At 38.2% G+C, this 20,883-nt stretch overlaps 1 protein-coding gene across 2 annotated transcripts in view; it reads left to right on the forward strand.

Annotated features, from left to right (window-relative positions):
• LOC107668400 (protein FAM117B-like) overlaps positions 1-20,883 on the forward strand; it is a 51,514-nt gene that overhangs the window by 5,478 nt on the left and 25,153 nt on the right. For both annotated transcript variants that reach the window (XM_016460266.1, XM_016460267.1), the window contains one exon: positions 8,556-8,725. In XM_016460266.1, the coding sequence (XP_016315752.1) occupies positions 8,556-8,725 (170 nt within the window). The remainder of the gene's footprint in view (positions 1-8,555; positions 8,726-20,883) is intronic.

Genomic DNA, 20,883 nt, shown 5'->3' on the forward strand with positions numbered 1-20,883 from the left:
CTATACAGGCGTTAATACTGAATGTTTAACGTTATATTCATTGCATACATATACTTCGTAGTAGACATCCTTAACTCCATTCTGCTGTCTGTTGTTCTGTTGTCGGTGTTTCTTTGTCTGAATATGGCGCTTATCACATGCTGTGTGGTATCGACGTTTGGTATCGGGGCATTTTAATGAGTACGAGTACAGAAGCTCAGTATCGGCCCGATACCGATACCAGTATCGGTGCATCCCTAATAGACATTGTAAAAGACCTTGGCACACTGAACACGACTCTTTAGGGTGCTTTCACACCTGGCCCATTGTTTCGGAACCTGGCGCGTTTCCCCCCTAATGCTGGGTACACACTAAGGCTGGCCGCACAGTAGAGGATTTTAAGGCTGATTTTAAGCCCGATTTGCACCCCCGAACGATCGGGGGGTTTGGCCCGATTCGCGGCTTGTCGGAAGCGATTTTTTGTCCAAAAAAATCCTTTATTGTGTGTAGGGATATGCCGGTATCAAATTTTCATGTTGCGATTAATTGCTAATGCTTTTATCACGGTATACGGTATTATCACGGTATTGAAATTTAGTTTTCAAAAAGTGCTGTCATAATACAGTATAACAGGTTTAATAACTTTTTTCTTATAACAAAAATAATTGAACATTTAAATGCAATAAAGCAATACAGAAAAATGTATAAAGCTAAAAGTTTTACACAGATTAAAGTGCAAAAGAACTATAAAGACCAATAGGTATCCCTTTACAATAAGACCTCATTAGTTAACCTTAGTTAATGCATTAACATTCACAATGAGCAATAGCTACATTTGCTACAGAAGTTATTTCTTTTCTATACTTTGTTTTTCACTGTACAACAGAACGCCGGGAGAGCCAGCTGACAACATCGATTGTCCTCTATTTATTTTTCTTGTCTAGTCACGTTTGATCTCGCGAGTGTCCGTGAGATCTCTTGTCACTGTGAAATCGTTCCTACAATCATCAAGTGTGTGGTCTCGTGGTCTGGTCTAATCATCTAGTGTGCGCATTCAGAGGATTATAAGGCTAAAAATCGGTTGAACTGTCTTCATGTCTGTGGTCTCCCATGGTTTTAAAATCGTTTAAGATTTGAAAATCGTCTAGTGTGCAGCCAGCTTAAAAGATTTTTAAAATCTTATAAGATCTTCAAAATGTGAGAGACCACAAACATGAGGACAAAAAATCCTAGATTTAACCGTTTTGCTCCTATAGTGTGTGGTGTGCCGTGATGTTCCCCCCACACATCAGGATTTCTGATCTTAAATATTCAACATGTTTAATATTTACGATTCGCGATCGGGGCGCCTCAGACGTTCTTCCGAGCAGATTTAGTCGCTCTTAACACACCTCACACCAGAGGCGATTCTAGGATTTTCATTTTAGGGGGGCTCAGCCCCCAATGAGGGTATATATATATGAAAATGGCGCGTTTTATAAAGTATATGCATTTATTTGTGCTTCATTTTCACTGGAGGAAATAGCTGTGGTGTGGTGAGGGTGAACGCAGCGAAAACCTAGGCTACAGGTAGATGGGGAACCGATTGCTCCCTCATGATATTTTGTAAACTGTATTTATGACAAAGAACAGATGCAGATATTATAACAATCCATCGATAAATACACACCTTGCCCCCCTAAAAATGGCCTAGCGACGCCCGTGCCTCACACCACAGGAAAATCTGATAAGATAATCTTTAGAACCACCAAGATAATCGGGACATTACCTAAGATTGTCGGAAGGGGAGAAATCGGCACAAAATCAGCCCGATTATCTTGTGGTGTGTACCCAGCATTAGCTCGTTCGTTTGGGCATACGTGAACACGGCAATCGCGCTCGGATCCGCGCCAAAACAATCGTTCCGAGATCGCCTGAACGAGGTGGTCTCGGCTCGATTGAAAACGAAATCTGGAGCGGTTCGGTTGTAGTGAGAAAGCAATCAACTTTGATCAATGAGAGAACAGTTTACTCGCGCGTGACTTTAACAAATTTGGTCCGTTTAGAAACATTGCCGTGTGAAAGAGAACCACACCAAGAATAAAAAGCAACATTGTAATAATTTTAATCCCTGTTTCGGAACAAAGCAATCGATCTACAGGTGTGAAAGCACCCTTAAGAAGACTTGGATTACACAACTTAACTCATATAGATTTCTTTTATGTTTTTATTAACTTTTTGAAGTGTCAATTTTTTTGTGTAATGGACTCTCAATGGAGGGACAGAAACGTCTCAGGTCTTATGGGTTTGGATTGGAATGACATGAGTGTGAGTAAATAATGACAGAGTTTTCATTTTTGGGTGGACTAATCCTTTTGATGCAATGCGATGATGGAAAAGGTCATCGAAATATAAATATAAGGGTAATGAAAATGCACATTTAAATGTATTGTTTTATAAGTGGAATTACAACATTTTATGATTATTAAGACGAAATTATGACACAAACCTGACATGTCATTATAAAAACAATGCTCATGGATGGCGCAGGATATTTAAAAAAAAACCAATGTGAGCAATGACGCAATAGCCAAAGACATCCATCTGCAAGTGTATGACAGTGTTAGAGGAACTTCTCAAAGAGAGGTTTGTCTTACTACTATTGTTGAATTGACTAACAAACTAGTCAGTGTCCTTCTTACGGTATCCAGGTGTTTTTCTTTTAATGTGTTTCTCAACATTGCAGTTCATTGTTCTCAAGATTAAACAACACCATTGCTCACAAGCAGTGCATCGTTGCAGCAAAGTTGACATATGCCGATGTGTTTCTCAATAGCTTTGCTTGCACTTTTGAAGATCTCCATGAGGATGCTGTTCTTTTACTCTTGGCTGGGGGTTTAATGGGGCACACCCCCAGTCTTTTCAGGCAGGGATTGTAAAGGCAGGCTGGGACGAGACCAGGCTGATTTCTTTGTCCTCACAAAAAACAATATTAGGAGTCAGGTCACTATTACACCCTTTTACTTCAGCTGCAGGCCTCTCCTGCTTGGGTTTGTCCATTTAGAGCTACAGTGAGTCTTTTGAAGATTGATATCCCTTCACTGGCCTATACAGGCTTTAATATGAGATGTGAGATTACATGGGGGGGGGGTGTTTGCGGAACGATGTATGTTATAATACACTCACTAAACAAAGAGTGACAGCTTTTTAGTGGTTATGAGCACTCTTTGCAAGCGTTCTAGTCAATAATCCATTTAAAATGTAGCCTAGAACTTTGTTTTTGGCCACACACACGTTGCAAAGTTTTGGGAATGACATCAGTATATTTATGCGGGATTCACTCTCGAAGTAGCAGTGATTGACATAGTGATAACCATAGCAACAGACGGGACAAAATATGTGAAAATGTGCATTAAGACTAGAGCACCCTCACTCATTTCAGAAGCACCCTCAGTGATTATTTCTGGAACCTGGTTGATACGCTTTTATTGCAAAATTATATACAAAAACAACAAAATACAAATGCACTAAATAAAATAATTGAATAAATGCATATTTACAATTTAAGCACTTAACTAGAATAAGTAGGCTATTAATAAAATAAATAACTAGAGAAGGCTGATTATAATCAGCTTGCTTCCATTTAGTGAGATAAGCCTACTCCTCACCTGAATTAGAAAAAAAGCTCTTCGTCTTCAGTGATGCGAAGACAACGTTTGAGCGTGTACACGCAATAGGGGGCCGGTGCCACCCCTGGCCACCACGTAGACACGCCCTTGCATGGGGCTGCACTACTTGTAGCATTAAACAGCCATTTTCTAGCATAAAAACGGTTATAGTTGAGTTTTAATTGTTGCTAGCTGGTTGCTAGGGTGTTCTGGATGGTTGGTTAAGTCAAATGTAAGTCTTCTGTGCAGTTTTTATATGATCTAGAAGCTTTGTTTGTTAATTTATTGGAAGAGGAAGTGTTTGAGGTCAAGGGTGCTTTGGATCATAATCCTGCGGGTTGAGATGTTTCTGGTTATCTGTATCTGTACTGACTGAACTGTAGGCGTATTCATGGTACTGTTGATGAAATGCTGTGACGTTATTATTGTTTCGGTCTAGTCAAATTCACTCATTTTAGGAGACAAAAGTCAAGAGCACAGACTTCCCAAGGATGCGGCTCATGGGCCGCAGTGTGCATTATCAGCAATCAGTATGTGTGCCGGATCTGCTGAGTGAGATGCAGGATAGACACAACACAAGAACCTGCTGTGCATAGACAGGGACGATAAGAGAATTCATTGCTCAGTAGTGCAGCATCTCTCATATGAGCCTATCAGAGATGAGATAACATCCCCGTGTGATAGTCTGTCCTCTGTGCACCATGCTTGTTTGTGTGCATGCATGTATGTGTATGCAATTATGTTGTATTTATGCACACACACATACATAAAGTTTTGTCAGTCATTTAGGTGTAGATCAGTGCACAGTTAGACCAGAAACAAACACTACGCAAGAATGCAAACACAGATGGGAATGTTTGGCCAATGCATTGCAAGCGTGTGGTCCTGTTGTACATACTTGCCATGTATCCCTATGTTACCGTGAAACCTCGGTACACAAAGCGGTTTAGTGTCTGTGCCAGTTAACCTAATATGTTATTAATAGAGATTGACTGATATATAAGTCTATTGGTAATTTTGCCCAATATTTACAATTTTCTAGTTATATACTTTTCAAAGGTCATTAAGATTTTTTTTTAAGAAATTGATACTTTTTATTCAGCAAGGATGCATTAAATTGATTAAAAGTGACAGTAAAGACATTTGTAATGTTACAGAAGATTTCTACTTCAAATTAATGCTGTTCTTTTGAACTTTTAAATTCAAAGAATCCTTAAAAATGTATCACATTATTAAATCAAATTTCTAACATCTGATACTTAAGCATAAAAATAATTTGTAGCAGTTGTAAAAGATCAGTATTGATATATATTGCTAATTATTATTCAGGTAGCTAGATATATACATCAGTAAAAAACTTTGAAAACTTACTAAGATTCTTTTCACACTGCACGTTGACAGAAAGCTTACTGTAGAAGACATCGTTGTATGCTAATGCTCACTAGAGTGCCCCCTGTTGCAACACTGAGAATGCGGCGTATACTCGTGTTGCAATATGAATTGTGACACATTTTCATTTCAGAATTCATTAATCTGTTAATTTGAGTTTGGGTTAGCTAGAAGCCTTTCCATTCACATTGCACTGAGGTTTGTTCCAGGGCCTTGCGCATGCACTTAAGTTCCTAGTGAGTGTAAGCATGCAATGTGGAGATTGCAACTTGAGCTCCATTGAAAGTCCATTCCACCAAAACTTGGATGCTTCAAAAAGTTTATATAGACATTGTAAAAGACCTTGGCACACTGAACATGACTCTTAAGAAGACTTGGATTATGTATTATGTACTTTTTGAAGTGTCACATTTTTTGTGTAATGGACTTTCAATAGAGGGACAGAAATCTCTTTAGGTGTATTAAAATATCTTCATTTGTGTTTAGAAGAAAAACGAAAGTCTTATGGGTTTGGAATGACATGAGGGTGAGTAAATGATGACAAGAGTTTTCATTTTTGGTGGACTAATCCTTTTGATGCAATGCGATGATGGAAAAGGTCATCGAAATATAAATATAAGGGTAATGAAAATGCACATTTAAATGTATTGTTTTATAAGTGGAATTGCAACATTTTATGATTAAGACAAAATTATGACACAAACCTGACATGTCATTATAAAAACACAATGCTCATGGATGGCACAGGATATTTAAAAAAAAAAACAATGTGAGCAATGACGCAGTAGCCAAAGACATCCATCTGCATGTGTATGACAGTGTTAGAGGAACTTCTCAAAGAGAGGTTTGTCTTACTACTATTGTTGAATTCACTAACAAACTAGTCAGTGTCCTTTTTACGGTATCCAGGTGTTGTCCAGTTGTCCAGTGTTCCTCAACATTTCAGTTCATTGTTCTCAAGATTAAACAACACCATTGCTCACAAGCAGTGCATCGTTGCAACAAAGTTGACATATGCCGATGTGCTTGCGCATGCACTTAAGTTCCTAGTGAGTGTAAGCATGCAATGTGGAGATGGCAACTTAAGCTATATAGCTAATTCCACTAGGGCTGCCACTAACGACTATTTTTATTTCGATTAATATATCGACTAATTTATCGATTAATCTACACGATTAATTTCCCACCAAAAAACAACAACAATTTTACTTAAGAATATTTTATTAAACCTAATTAAATCCTTTTTTTAAAGCAAAAGTTAAGTGCAACATAGAGTGCAAAAAGCAAGTGTCCATCTCATAGTCCAAATCACTGAAATCAAAGTTCAGTATTATAGTGTAAGAATGACAACATATCCACGTGTTCTAGTCTACTAATAATAAAATTATAATCAAAAAACCCTTTTTAAAGCAGTATTTAACAGAAATGTTATTTACCAGAATTTACTTAGGAGAAAAATGTAAATGTGCAGAATTTCTGTAAAAAAAAAAACAGGCTTTTTGATTAATAAAATTTAATCTAACCATTAAAACAGAGTATAGAAAAATGAAAATGGAAAAAAAACTGAATTTGAAAATAAAACGGATTTCATAGGGCCCTATAATTATAATTTTTTTTTTTTGTGGTAATAAAAATAGATGTAAGTGAACAATAGCCTTTAAAATTACTTAAAATACAGCATCAAAAGCAAGAAATCATATGGTTTATACAATGTATTATAAACAATAGAGCTAATGTACATTACGCATTACAATAAAGGCCTGCAGAGGGCGCCAACGGCCTGATGATAATCTTTAATATTTGGCCATTTCTTTAGGACAGAAATGCTATAGCCACTGTAATTAAATGAATATGTGGACATCAAAACGTGTAAACTCAGAGTGAGGGTTTGAGCTTTTATTTTGAAACCGCGATGTATTCTCCTGCGTTTGCGTAGATTTATAAACGATTTACCTTACAAATCTGATGAAATGGCGCATGTTGCGTTCCCAGATGAACGTTATAATAAGCCCAAACTCACAACAACATGCAGAGATTGAGTTTGAGCCGCTCCACACACATGTAAATGATAACAGTTCCTGTGGAGCTACTGTGAACGGCTAATTAAATCTACACTGAAAACTATTTGTTGGTGAAATAATTTTCACTCTCAAACTGCTAGTAAATTTAGCAAATAATTACAAAGAAACAGCAAGTAACACACTAAATTAAATTTGAAATTTTGAAGTAGAAAGACTAAAACAGTATTTTCTTGTAAGATATACTCCAATAATCTTTTTTTTTTTTTTTTTTTACAACTTTGAGATTTGAAATTTTAGTAGGTAAAAAAATTATTAAAGAAATGCGCCACTTCCGGTATTTTGCCGGTTAGTCGACGCGAGCAAAATGAAGTCAAGGATTTTTAAAAAATCGAATAGTCGAATAAAATCGACGAATCGCGACAGCCCTAAATTCCACTCTGCCTTTCTTGCATGACTTCCCCCAAAATTCCTTTCAGGTTCCTCCTCTTTAGATCCTCTCGCATGTTCTTTAATGTGTACAACACACACAAAAAGTCAAGCCATCACTATGTTAGAAAATGCAATGCAAGATCCCTGTTCTGCTTTTTGTCAGACTGGAGTTTTCTGTAGTTTTGTCTTAAAATAACAGAAGATCCACCCGACAGTGGAGAGTAGTAGCCTAGTTGTTTTTTTTACTGAGGCGATTGGTCACATTCCCATTGGACTGTTGGAGGCAAACAAATTTAATTGTTCCCTTCTGATTTGCTTCCCTGGATACGGCACACACTCACACACAAAAAGACTGATGTCACCTATGTGGCAAAAGAGAATGGGACTTTCTTAAAAAACTGTTCTGAAAGGCACATATGCTGAACTTCCTGTGTAAAATCCCTCGCAGACGTCATCTCTTTAGAGCGGTACAAAACAGCAAGCTGCACTTTTTTACTGTATGTCTGCACTGTGTATTCAATAGTGTGAATTTACATAAAAGAGTAGTCTTTAAAAGACTCAGACTGACAAGTGAAGGAGAGAAAGCCATCGATTGTGTGCTAGAAAGAACAAACGAGAGAAAAAGAGAGCCGAGAGAATAGTGAATAGGGCAATTACTTGTGGAGACACACTAAATGTAGGTCAAGACACGAGGGCCGCTTCCTCCACGCCAGTCGAGCAGTTAATCAGCTTTAGTTTTATTAAAACATAAAACATTTATTAAGACTTTGTCTGGACACCAGACAAAGTCTGTCTCAATCTGCTGGGTTTTGGTATTCATCACCATCAGCCCGGCAGACATTTACACTCAAGCTGGTGTAATCTCACACACACGGCCACACACTCAATAGCCGTCTCTGAGCACTTACTGTGATGACGTATTGCGTTCATAACATGCAGCCTCTAACGTATGTTCTTCTTCTGTTTCCCTCCCATCTGTTTTATTCTCCCTCACCCGTCTCGTTCATCCATCTTTCATTCGACCCCTGTCTCCCCTCCCCATCCTTCCTTCCCCTCTTTATCTCCTCTGCGTTTTCTGGCTGTCTTGCAGACAAGCATAGACTTCCTGTGGCAGGGTCTTGGTGTACCACCAGCAATAACGGTAGCATTCGTCGCACCTCCTCTTTGGACGCACTCACGGCCCCTTACCTGTCTGGACACTGGCCCCGGGATGCCAACCACGCCCCTTGTGCCCCTTGCATGAGGGACAAATCCACCCAGGTGAGTGGAACCGCTTGTACACAAGATGTTATTACCCAGTTTAGCAACAAGTTGTACATTGTCCAACACCTCCCGTCATTCAGCCATTCAGTTCTCTCAGAAAACTTTCCACTCCAACCTCTCCGACATCAAATGCCTACTTGCATAGACGCATGTTTTGCAAACTACCAGCATGAATCACCTGAGAAACACTTGCTTTGTGCAAACACAAACCCATGAAACCACTACAGACATGTCTTTTGTGTGCACTCGGCACCTGTGAGGCACAGTCGGCCTGAGTCTCGTGTAGTCAGACGTTTTGAATGTCAGTGTATTCACTTTGCAGCGTCAACTGGCTTAAATAGGAAAGACCATCTTAATTATGCACTACCGTTCAAAGGTTTGGGGTCACAATAGTTTTTAGTTAGTCAGACAGTAAAGGTTTTTTTTTTCTTTTAAAATTACTTTTATTAAGCAAGTATGCATTAAATTGATCAAAAGTGACAGTGAAGACATTTATAATTTTATAGTTTTATTTTATTAAAGATTATTGTTTAATCTTGATTTTCAAATAAAAGCTGTTCTTTTGAGCTTTCTGTTGATCAAGGAATCTTGAAAAAAACATCTATCGCTGTTTCCACAAAATGTTAATCAGCACAACTGTTTTTAACATTGATAATAATAAGAAATGCTTTTTGAGCAGCAAATCAGCATATTAGAATGATTTCTGAAGGATCATGTGACACTGAAGACTGGAGTAATGATGGTGAAAATTCAGCTTTGCCTTCACAGGAATAAATTACATTTTAAAATATATTCAAATACAAAACAATTCCTTTAAATTGTAATACATTTTCACTATATTTTTAGTTTACTAAATTTACTTAAATTTTTTATTTTGTGTCAAAAACAAACTATGCAATATGCATCAGTGTCTGACTATTGTGGGCCTGTAGTGCAACACTTATTGCTAAAGAAAATGCTCAACTGATCTGTCATATTTACTCACCCTCATTTCATTCTAAACCTGTGTGACTTTCTTGTTTCTGAAACACAAAAAGAAGGTTTTTTTAATGCCTCGGTGAAAGTCGTTAGGGGTCTGATGTTTTTGGCCAAAGTGAACTTTCATTGTATAGACAAAAACAGTTCCTCAAATTATCTTCTTTTATGTTCTAGAGAATAAATAAAGACATGCAGGCTTGAAACAACATGAGGGTGAGTAAATGATGACAGAATGTACATTTTGGGGTGAACTATCCCTTTAAGGCAAGATAAACGTAACACAGTGCTAGTCAAATAAACAAATATTACTATCAATCAGCCTGTGTTAAGCTTGAGTCATAGTTTGCCAGTAGAATAATGCTGTAATTGCACCAAAATAAATACAAACTTTATTAATGGATAAATGCAAAATAAACACCTCTCAAAACAAACCATCATTCTTTTACCTCTGGTGTGGTGAGTGCGTAGGCCACACAGATGTGTTCTCACATGCACACTCTTGCCTTTATTTGTCAGCAGCTATTAACATCTATTACTCTGGGATTTTAATGTTGTTTTTCCACAGGTCCAAACACAGACGTTAATTTAGCATTTTAAAAAAGAACTGACTTTAACTACAAAATAAGAGAAGTATAATGTGAAAGTTATTATACATGAAAAAAGGTAGTCTGGAGAGAGAGAGAGAGAGAGAGAGTGAAAAGGAGGAAGCCTCTCCCTGGTTTGTTGAGAGATGAGAGGAAACTGCAGCATATTTCTGGTGAAGGCAGACCGTCCACCATCAAGTTGCATTCTTTCCTGAAGCTGCCTGTTTTTTCCAGCTTATTTTTCCCCCCCAGAAACACCACAGGGCCAGTATGTATCTGAACATTAAAACGTTCACACTGAAAGTTTTGCACAGCAAAAAAAAATAATTTTCTTAATTATTTACTGCTGTTCTTTCGACAAATGAGTTATTGATTTGAGTCCGATATAATGACTGAAGAGGCATATATTAAAGAAGAAGTGACGTCAGAGGCATGGTGTTTATTTAGATCACTCAAACCCAGTCCCCACGTCATGAGAAAGAGCATCACAGATTGAAGAGGATCACACTCTTACCCTCTTTCATCAAAGCCTGAGCTTATGTGTGAGTCAGTGTGTGTGTGTGTGTGTGTGTGTGTGTGTGTGTTTTTCCTCTGGAGACCCCAGACCTCCACCCAGTTCTTTTTGTCAGCAGTGTGTCTGTCTCACAATGAGTGCAAAGGGAACTTAGCGAGTTGGAGGCGAGTGTGGAATTTGGCTGACATTTGCAGAGCTTGCTCTTTCTCCCTGGACCATCACGCCAAAATAACCAGATCTTGGATCCAAACAACGGTGTCAGTTGCCAAGGAGCTGAGCTCACACCTAGTGACCAAACAACAACATTGAATGAAGAAGGCCTTTGCTGCTCTCCCTGAGAAATATGCAGACACACACACACATGAATGCGCTCTGTGTGAATCTGTATACACCAGCTATAACAGATTTATAGCCAATACAGGATCAGCAGAGTGTGCGTTCTGTAACGTAGCAGTATTGTACTTCTATGGACTGCACGGCACAAGTGTTGAAGCTGCTAGATCCAGTGCTGTAGGTTATGTTTCATGCTTTGTCAGACGCCCTGAGAAAGTCATGGGAGGGGAAATAGAGACGAGTTCTACATGAGCCTTCTGCCACGGCGCATCATAATTACAATAATAAGAAAACCTGATCAGACACGCACGCTAAACTGTTCTCAAGAAGCCAGACCTGAAAACTTCCTCATTTAAGATAAATGAGTGCTGAAATTACATCAGCTCACACCCTTGGGGAAGAGGCCGGATCCTTGGAATGAAATTGATGAAACTTTTTTTTTCCTTTTTTTTTTTTACCATGTAGCAACATTTCTCATGGTTATAGACGGGCCCTCTGGGTGTCTGATGGAGAAAGGTTACTACTCATTTTTGAAGCTTACAAGGGGAAATGTGACTCTACAGAGGCATTTGTGAGAAAATACATTGTCATACTACTTTTAGTAGTGCTTGTTAGTGCTTGTTGTTATTACCGTTGCTCATAGGCAGAGTTGAACAAACCCTTTGGTACGTCACCTTTTGAGCTGCTAACAAGATTGATATCTCAAATAGTGTGACTTAGGGATAGAAATCATGAAGTATGTATTAATGCCAATACTTACCTTTTCCAAGTAGTGATTTTCTTTCTTTCTTTTTTTTAAATAAAGTAATATTTTAAAAATAAAGAAATAAAAATTAAAGCAATTCCATTGCCAAATGGTGAGATCATTTCAATTAATACATGCAAAACTTTTATCTTTAATAAGTCTTTACAATATTTAGCCTTAATGATATGTTAAATATCTATACTAAACAAAGAAATAATGTGAAAAGGAACTGACCATTTATGGAAATTAGGGATGTAACGATTACCGGTTTGACGATAAATCATGATAAAATTCCCCACGGTTAGTATTACCGTTTCATCTTTTAATTATCATTAAAAACGTACTAGAATACCGCGATTTGAACAACTCGCGATAAATAAATACTGTCCAGCATAAAGCACAGTTTTAAGTAACAGGCTCACGTGCGCACAGCAGCAGAGTAGTTTTGTTTTGAGTGAAAACAGGGCGGAAAAGCTGGGAGGTTTTAAAAGAGTGCTAAGGGAATTATACAAATGAATATATGAATTAATTAATTATATTAATGTACCTCTGAAGGTTCTGACTGTCTTCAGAAACGATTCGATGGCATTTTGTTATCATCTTTGCTCCATGTAATACCTAAAGGAAGTGATCTTAATCACAATACTGCTTTGTCCTCAGAGGTTACGAGAAACAGCTGTAATTCAGCTTTTCCATAAGCGCCACCTGCTGTCAGCAAGTGGATTTACAGAGACTTATATTTACATTCAGCCTGTGTGCATCATTTTATTTGTTGTTTGTTGATTTTTAAATATAAAACTTGGTGAATGATTTATGTGTCGGTACTTTTTGAACGTCTCCAGCACATCTTAACAATACCGTGATAATACTGAGAACCATGACAATTTTGGTCACTGTAATCGTGATAAGAAATTTTCATACCGTTACATCCCTAATGGAAATGATTGTCCATATTACTAGTATCTTACTTGTCTATGCCTTTGCGCTCACCTGTGCTGCTTTTTAATCGTTTATCTATGTAAAAATGCTCTAGATGTATGTATTTGCTTCTTTTTTTTTTTTTTTTTTTGCTTTTTCCCCATTTTTAAGATGCCATAAACAAGAGAGCGCTTTCCTGGTGTAACTGAGGTTTAATTCCACATTTTTAAGATGCCATGTCAAGTTAAAAGAAGCTCAGGTTTTGAAAACATGCCTCAAAACCCTGCATTCTTTTCCATTCTTCTGCACTTAGCCTCACATTTTTAAACTCAAGATTAGGCTACATTCTGTGTGAACAGCCCCTATGCAGATGTTCACACTGCAAGCCTTTGTGCTCAATTCTGATTTATTGTCCAGATCCGTTTTTTTTTTTTTTTTTTATCGTTTTTGTGTCCAGATCCGTTTTTTTTTTTTTTTTAATCAGATTTGAGTGTGAAGTGTTTATGGTCCTGAACTGAGCCACATGTGCAAAAGAACAACAACAAAGACACCACACAGCACCCTGTCATAGGGAACTGACACTGAAATCAGTGTTTACACATTCATTTATAAGCTGTTGTGCTGCGGAATCAAGTGAATTTGTGTGTAGCCAATAAGGAGGACACAGATGATGATGATGAGAACAAAGCTTTTGTAGTTTTCATAATTTCATTTGAAGTTTTGCTTGTGTAGAGCTGTCACCATAATGCACCTCACTGTCCCTTCACTGACTACAGTCCTGGCTGTCTTCCATATTAACTGAGTGACCAAAGAGCTTCCGCTATTTAAAATCTTTGGTGTGGCTCCTGTCAGTGCAGAATTGTGATAAATGTCAATCTAGAGTGACATAAAAGTTGCATTAATTACAATTTGACTTCCGATTGAGGTTGCACTGAAAAACATCAGACCTGTATCTGATTATTACCACATATGGAAGTGGCCCAAATCAGAAACAAAAAACCCCCTTGGATTCCATGTGGTGTGCGCTGTTCAAACTGTTATGGGGGAAAAAAACAGGTCTGAGTTATATGAGCAAAAACTCAGATTTGGGCCACTTTTGCCTGCAGTCTAATTAATACGTAGCCTAATTAATATGATGTTAAATTTGTCTTGCAGGAAGATAAAACAGCCAGTAAATCCCACATACTTCCTTTGAAGGAGGGATTTTACTCATTTACAGAGTTCAGAATAGCATAGTGACTTGTGGGTGGGCTCCTTTGACTAAGCAACCACCCAAAACACCTTAGCAACATGTCAACAACATTTTATCAATGCACTGGCAACCCCCCAGAACATTTGCACAGGCAACCGCCACTAGCATTTCCTGCAGAAAACTTAATGCCATGTCTACATGAGCATCCTTTCATGTGTAATGAGGACCACCCATTACTGGACTTAGTTTTGTTTTGATATGTGTGGAATGTGTGAACCATCAGAGCGCTATCCATTCATGAAGATAAATATGTGCATGTGAATTCCTTCCCCCAGTGTGCAGAAAGACGTTCACCTACATTAAGCAATCACAGGGATTTTCTGACGTGAGGAGTGTTTTAGGCCAGAAAATATTGAGTGTTGCCAGGGGGATTTCCATTTGTAAGGTTTACAACATTGTGTACCTGTGGAAGAAAAGCATTAACCTTTAACAAGTGTCCGTGTTACTGCGATCCATTCGTAGCCATGCGCACACTTGGCCAACAAACCACAGTGGCCCTGTCAGCTTTGTTACATTTTAACAAGAAAGTTCTTTTTGTCATGATAATCCCCTTCTGCACGGACAGGCTAAAATTCTGAACTATTTTCCAACACTGGTGTTCAGTGTTCAGAAAGCCTGTTGTAAATTTGGCACTCTCTCAGTAACAGGCCTTGTGTTCCAGTCCAGCCGAAAGAGAGACAGGTGAATACCGAGTAACAGCCACTGTTGCCAACTCTCGCGAGACGAATAAGCAACCGCTGCTTCAAAAACAAGCCCAATATTTTTTTGATGATTTATCATCAATATTATTTATTATCAATTATTTATTACCAATAAATGAGCCTGCAACATATTAAACTGAAACCACTCTTCCCGCGACCTGGGATTTTTTCAAGCAACTTATACCTAACCTAATACGCGGACTTGGCTACTATGGTAACAGCCCGTCCAAGGGGAATTCACGACTTGCATTCCCCTCTGTATGTGAGCTCATAGGGTTACAGAAAAGCTTAGCTGGCAGATTATCCAGACAGTGCTCGGCTCTCCAGTGAGGACCTGAAACTGCCTTCTATCAGAGTTCCTAATATAGTTTTAGAAGTCTCCTACAGCAGGTTTACATGCATGCAAGAAAACATTTTAGTTTTCTCATAGTATACATTTAATTTTAATTCGTTCAAAGCATTTCAAAAAATCAGTTTCTCTAAACCCCTCCTTTCCATGAGCCTACGCTGCTCTGATTGGTTAGATGTTCTAGTCCTTTGTGATTGGTCTACTGTGTACAGCATATGCTACAGTGTTTGAGGGCGGGTCAAGTTGTTTGCGGACAAAGTAGAACATAGGCGGGCATTATTCAAATTTATTACACGCTCTGTGGAATACTTGATTCTGATTGGTCAGTCGCGACATTCCGAGGTGTGTTATTCCTCGATAACAACCGGTAAAAACTAATAACACAGGCTCATCCGGGTAACTGAAGTCGGCGCTATATTCTTACTAGGAATTGTTTTTTCTTGGTGGAAGCTTTGCGTTTGTTTAGCTAATAAAATATTAAAACTCGATTCAAAATTGTGTAAAATTATTTAATTTTGTCATCCTGGTATCGCAGACTCGCTCTCTCGTTTCACACAAACCCAGCTGCTGCCATTTTGCTATGATTGTTTTGTACGCTGTAATGGATTATAAGATAACTAACAAACTGGTAAGATTTGAAGACATTTTCGTCTTAAATCTTTCATCGCCATAATTATTTATGTGGTGAAATGTTGTGTAATAAGTGGTTTGACTGCATCGTATCCCTTAAATGTCCGTCTAGTCTGAACTGCTTGCTCGCAAATGCTGTTTTTAATTGGAAGCTTTGCGTTCAAATATTTCAACTCAAATCAATATTTTGTGTCTAATTATTTACTTATGTGGCAAGTAGCCGTGTAATAAGCGGGATAATGTGCATCCAGCCAGTTGTTATCGCAGAATAACCCCCGACAGGGTGATCAGGACCCCGACACGAAGCAACTGGCTGGATGTACATTATCCCTTACGTGTAGCTGTTATGGAAGTGAGACTGGAATTCCTGGCAACTCATTTAGGTTGTTCAGAGTCGATTCTGTTTTTCTTTTTTTTTGAGAGACAATAATTTATTTATCGTGTTGGCTTCACAACTTTGCAGACCGTTTACATTCACAGACAGCTACATAACACACTACATGAAAGGTAATGTTTGAAAATGCATAATAGGGGCACTTTAAAACAAAAAAAATGTCTGAATGTCATTAGGTAAAAGGATTCTTTGAATATAATTATCAAAACAGTTATAAACAACATTTATTTGAAATGGAAATCTTTTGTAACATTATAAATGTCCACTTTGGATCAATATAATATATCCTTGTTGAATAAAAGTATTAATTTATTAAAAATAAAAATTCATACTGACCCCAAATTTTAAACAGTACTGTATCAACAGGTCTAGTTCATCACATTAACTATGAACGTTGCAATAGTTTTTTTCTTGATTTTGAGCATAATTTCTTGTGGTGTCTTTCTTTCTTAATGAAACTTGGTTTGATATTTTGTTTCTTCTGTAGTGTTTCGTGTAAGTGCGACTTAAGTGTCCAAATACAGATACCTCACTAGAGGCCATATATGACAACGTGCACTTAGGTTGGGTCCTCAGACTTTCAGTTTCAGGCAGGACATGCAAATACTATGATTTACATAGCGGAATTGGGGATTTCCCTTACCCCCCCAACCCCCGCCCCCACCTTTTTTTTTTTCTTGATCTACTGAGTTGATCTACTGTAAAGGTGGTTTGTATTTTTTATTTTTTATCTTTGTGTCCTTTTCATTCCCACCATCGTTTTGCATGTTTTTGTGCGCTTTTTCCATGGTCTACTAAACTCCAGTGACTTTGCTTATGAGTTTTCACTGGCTGACTGGGGTTACATCACACACCTAGGGCCTCCACTTATGACCTGTGCTTCAAAGCGAGTCCAAACACAGCACCCCTCTGTTTATAAAGAGCCCTTTGTTTCTGTGTTAATCTACTCTGAGCATGGGCCCTACTGTAACTTCAACCCTCTCACACACACACACACACACACACACACACACACACACACACACACACACACACACACACCCATCTCCACACACACACACAAACACACAAACACGCACACACCTATCCCAAATGCAGCCTGATCTAGAAAACCACACTCATGCTTCCCTTAAATGAATGTACCTTTGCCACTGTTTTTTTCTGTCAAAATACCACACTTCAGAGTGCATGGTATTTCAAAAAAATGTTGTCACCATGATAACCAGAACCATGGTGATACTTTAATCATAAAATAACCTTTTAACTTTTTTACTTAATGTTGGCCTAACTATGGTATTTTGACCAGAATACAAAATATTGGTACCATATCAATTATTGTCAAATTCTGGATTTTTTTTAATAAGTCTCAGTTGATATCAAATGTGTAATTGTGCATGCTCATTTTTAAAAAATATTTCGATTACATTTACTGTCATCTAATGCTCACTTAAAGTTAATCTTAAAAACACTAATAATTTAATAACACTGTTAAATGTACTCTTTAGTTTAAATTTTCCATACTGTACAATATAATGTTGTGATGCCTAAATTGACTTGTAGCATTCAAAATGAGTGATTAATTTTTATTTGTATTTATTTATTTTACTTAGCAAAGTATACCATTTTCAGTAGCAGTTATTGGCCTTAACATAAATACTTATCAGCTTATTGTCCAGAATTTTAATGCCAGTGCTTACTTATGGTACAGTTGTCTGAGTAAGGGCTTTACTGGGTGCAGAAAGAGAGAAAATTAATCTTTGGGTGAGATTTGTAGAAAAGACAAGTCAAACCACACAGTCTTTGCATGCCAAATCCATGGCACAAACTTCTAAATTGGACTGACAGACTGCTTGTGTATCTGTAAACACGTGTGAAAGTGAGTATCACACAGACTGTGTATGTCCTGGCAGGCCTGAGCAGGCAGAGGATCCCTCTGTGCAGCATCCACAGCTGCTGAACAGAGCCGTGTTTGTGTGTAGCCAGCCTGCTCAGCTGGAAATCATAAACTGCTGGGAAGGAGGAAGTGATCCTGGCAGTTGGCTGCAGCTCTGAGAGCGAGTCAGGAGCTGGGCGTCCCAGTCCTGCACTCAACACAACAGAATCAGTCATGGAGCTGACACACACACACACACATACACACACACACTTGCAGCAGCATTCAGAAAGAGATGGACTGATTGTTGTCTATCTTAAAGCAATCAACTAAGCAGTCAGGTTGAGCCATCACAGGCCCGAATAAAGTCACTGTCATAAAATATTCTGGGATTGTAGGAGTGGGCATAAACCTATACTGAAATCAGCTTTTGTGAGGCATCTAAGCAAATAAGAGAGGTGCATGTTTGTGTCCATGACTCAGTTTACACTGTGGTGTTTTGGCTGATCACAAATGGTCCGCACTAAATATAAATGTAACTAAGCGTAACTAAATGTAAAAAGCGCTTGGTCACCATCCACTTTAACACACATAGGAAAAGAGGAAGCCTGCAGAGAGCATGCAAGAGAGGAGGAGGTAGAAAAAGCAGAAGTGTATAAAGGGAGTAGGCGGCGATGAAGAGGAGGAAAAAGAGATGAAGAAAGGGGATCAGACCGAGATGAGTGTGAGGAAACCAGCAGAACAATGGCGAGAGAAGCGGAAAAGAGCAATGGAACAAAGAAGCACATGCACGGATTAATTAAACAAAGAAAGAAAGGAATTTAGAGGAATAAGTGTTGGGGAGGGGTAGGAGAGGTACGCCTGGGGGACAGAAGCCACCGCTCCTCCAGCTAGACTCGTGGAGGTTCACAGGGCATGAAGTTAATTAAGAAGAGAAACTTTATCCTACCGGCTCATTCAGCCACATCTTGCTTTCTCTCTCTCATTGTTTCTTTAGCTCTGTTCTTGTTGTCTCGACTTAAATATTTTCTTTTAACATGTCTGAATTTTACCATGTCTGACATGTTTCCATGAATTCATATATAAAGTCTGCATAAAATCAAACTGACGAGTATTCATTCCTGATTTTATTGTGCTAAAATAACTTGCGCCACCTCTGAAACACCTTTCCTTTTTGACTGACGTCATCATGGCCGCTAATGTTGTAATCAACAGGTGCCAGGAGAGTCTCAGAGGAAGAGTTGTTTTTCCTAATCTCCCTATAAACCCTGCTATGTTATGTCAACTTTTCACAATCCATTCTGTTTGTATAGAATTAAATCCCGCCCTACTTTTTTGCCTTCTTGAATATCCAGTTTTACTCTGAAATTCATAAGATTTTCATCTGATGTATGTTGTTTTACTTTAAAAACAAAATGAATAGTTCTCATTCTGATGCATGTCTAAATGAAACTGAATGTTTAACTGTAGAAATGTTATGTTAGACGGGATTTAATTTTAAGTCATGTCAGAGGTTTAGCTTTGATCATACAGTGTATATATACTTGTGTGTGTGTGTGTGTACGTCAGCTGACATTAAGTATTTGAAGGGAGTGTGAATCGGAACACATGTCTTTTAAGTGTTGAGAGACAGAGCCTCAAGCTGTACAGAGAGGAGATTCGACTGGTTTCCCTGTCATTTGTGTCCAAGGCCAAAGGAAAGTTCGTCAATTTGTGTCTCCCTGATGAACGGACCTGATAATTAATGGTGTGTGAGGATGCTTGCATGAAAACAATCTGTTAAACATGGGTGAATTTTGACACCAGTAAGGAACAAAACAGGATTGCGGTTTTATCATGATGCACATCACAGAAAAAAAGAGCATGTTCCCTTGTTAAAGTGATTTTGATTGGTTGAGTTTTGACAGCTAATGCCTTGGGCTGTTTCCAGTGCCATAGATTTTATTTTGTCTGTACAGCGTTTTACAGTTTTGGCTCACGCCTTTGAGTGATTGAGAGAGGCTGAGGCAATGAGATTACTTTTCCATACCTCCTCAACATAGGATCACTCCTCATCTGTGCCAGATATCCAAATAAGGCCATAGCTGTCCGGTAATAAATCTCCATACGGAGTTCTAAGTGAAAGTTTGTGAACTTGCTAGTACAGACACGTTGAGTGTATTGGGTGTAGAAAGATCTAGAGTTGTTTATGGTGTAAACCCACAGGCTGAATCTCTGGTGTCGTGCCGTTAACGGCAACGGGAGGCTGCACTTACCAAGTGGGGCGGGACGAAGACAAGTCCTGATAAAGAGGTTTCCAAACAAATCTTGTGTGTGTGTGTTGTGATGCCCACTACACATTAGTGTTTGTGTTGTACTCCTAGTGAGATAATGTGTGTGATTGCGTGCCAATATGTGATTTGAGTACATGATTAGTAAGGCCATGGTGTACATACTCACAGCTGAGCGATTCCCATGACTCTCTAGGTTGACGTGGACTACTGATTATTATAAGAGCTGTAGGCGACTGAAGTATTTCCCGGTTGTGTGTTAGCAACTTTGAACTACCAGAAACTAGTTTTTTATGGAAGCATATAGGTAGCGAAATTCAATTTAAAATGCAATATGCAAAATGGCAATACAATATTCAAAATGGCAACGCAATATTCAAAATGGCAATGTATTTCTGTATTTAAATTGACATTTTCCATTACCCATACGTGCAAAGTTTGTTGCAAAAGGAAAATGAAAATGAAATTATATAATTTACATTTGCCATTTCCAACAGTAGTCTTAATATGTAAATCGCATACAAATTTTAACGCTTTATAAGTTGCAAAATGAAAATGTATAACACAAATTGATTTGATATGTGTAACATGTCCAAGCAGAAATGGTAGCAAAA

Source organism: Sinocyclocheilus anshuiensis, unplaced genomic scaffold, assembly GCF_001515605.1.
Source record: "Sinocyclocheilus anshuiensis isolate Anshui unplaced genomic scaffold, SAMN03320099.WGS_v1.1 scaffold1237, whole genome shotgun sequence".
Taxonomy (NCBI): domain Eukaryota; kingdom Metazoa; phylum Chordata; class Actinopteri; order Cypriniformes; family Cyprinidae; genus Sinocyclocheilus; species Sinocyclocheilus anshuiensis.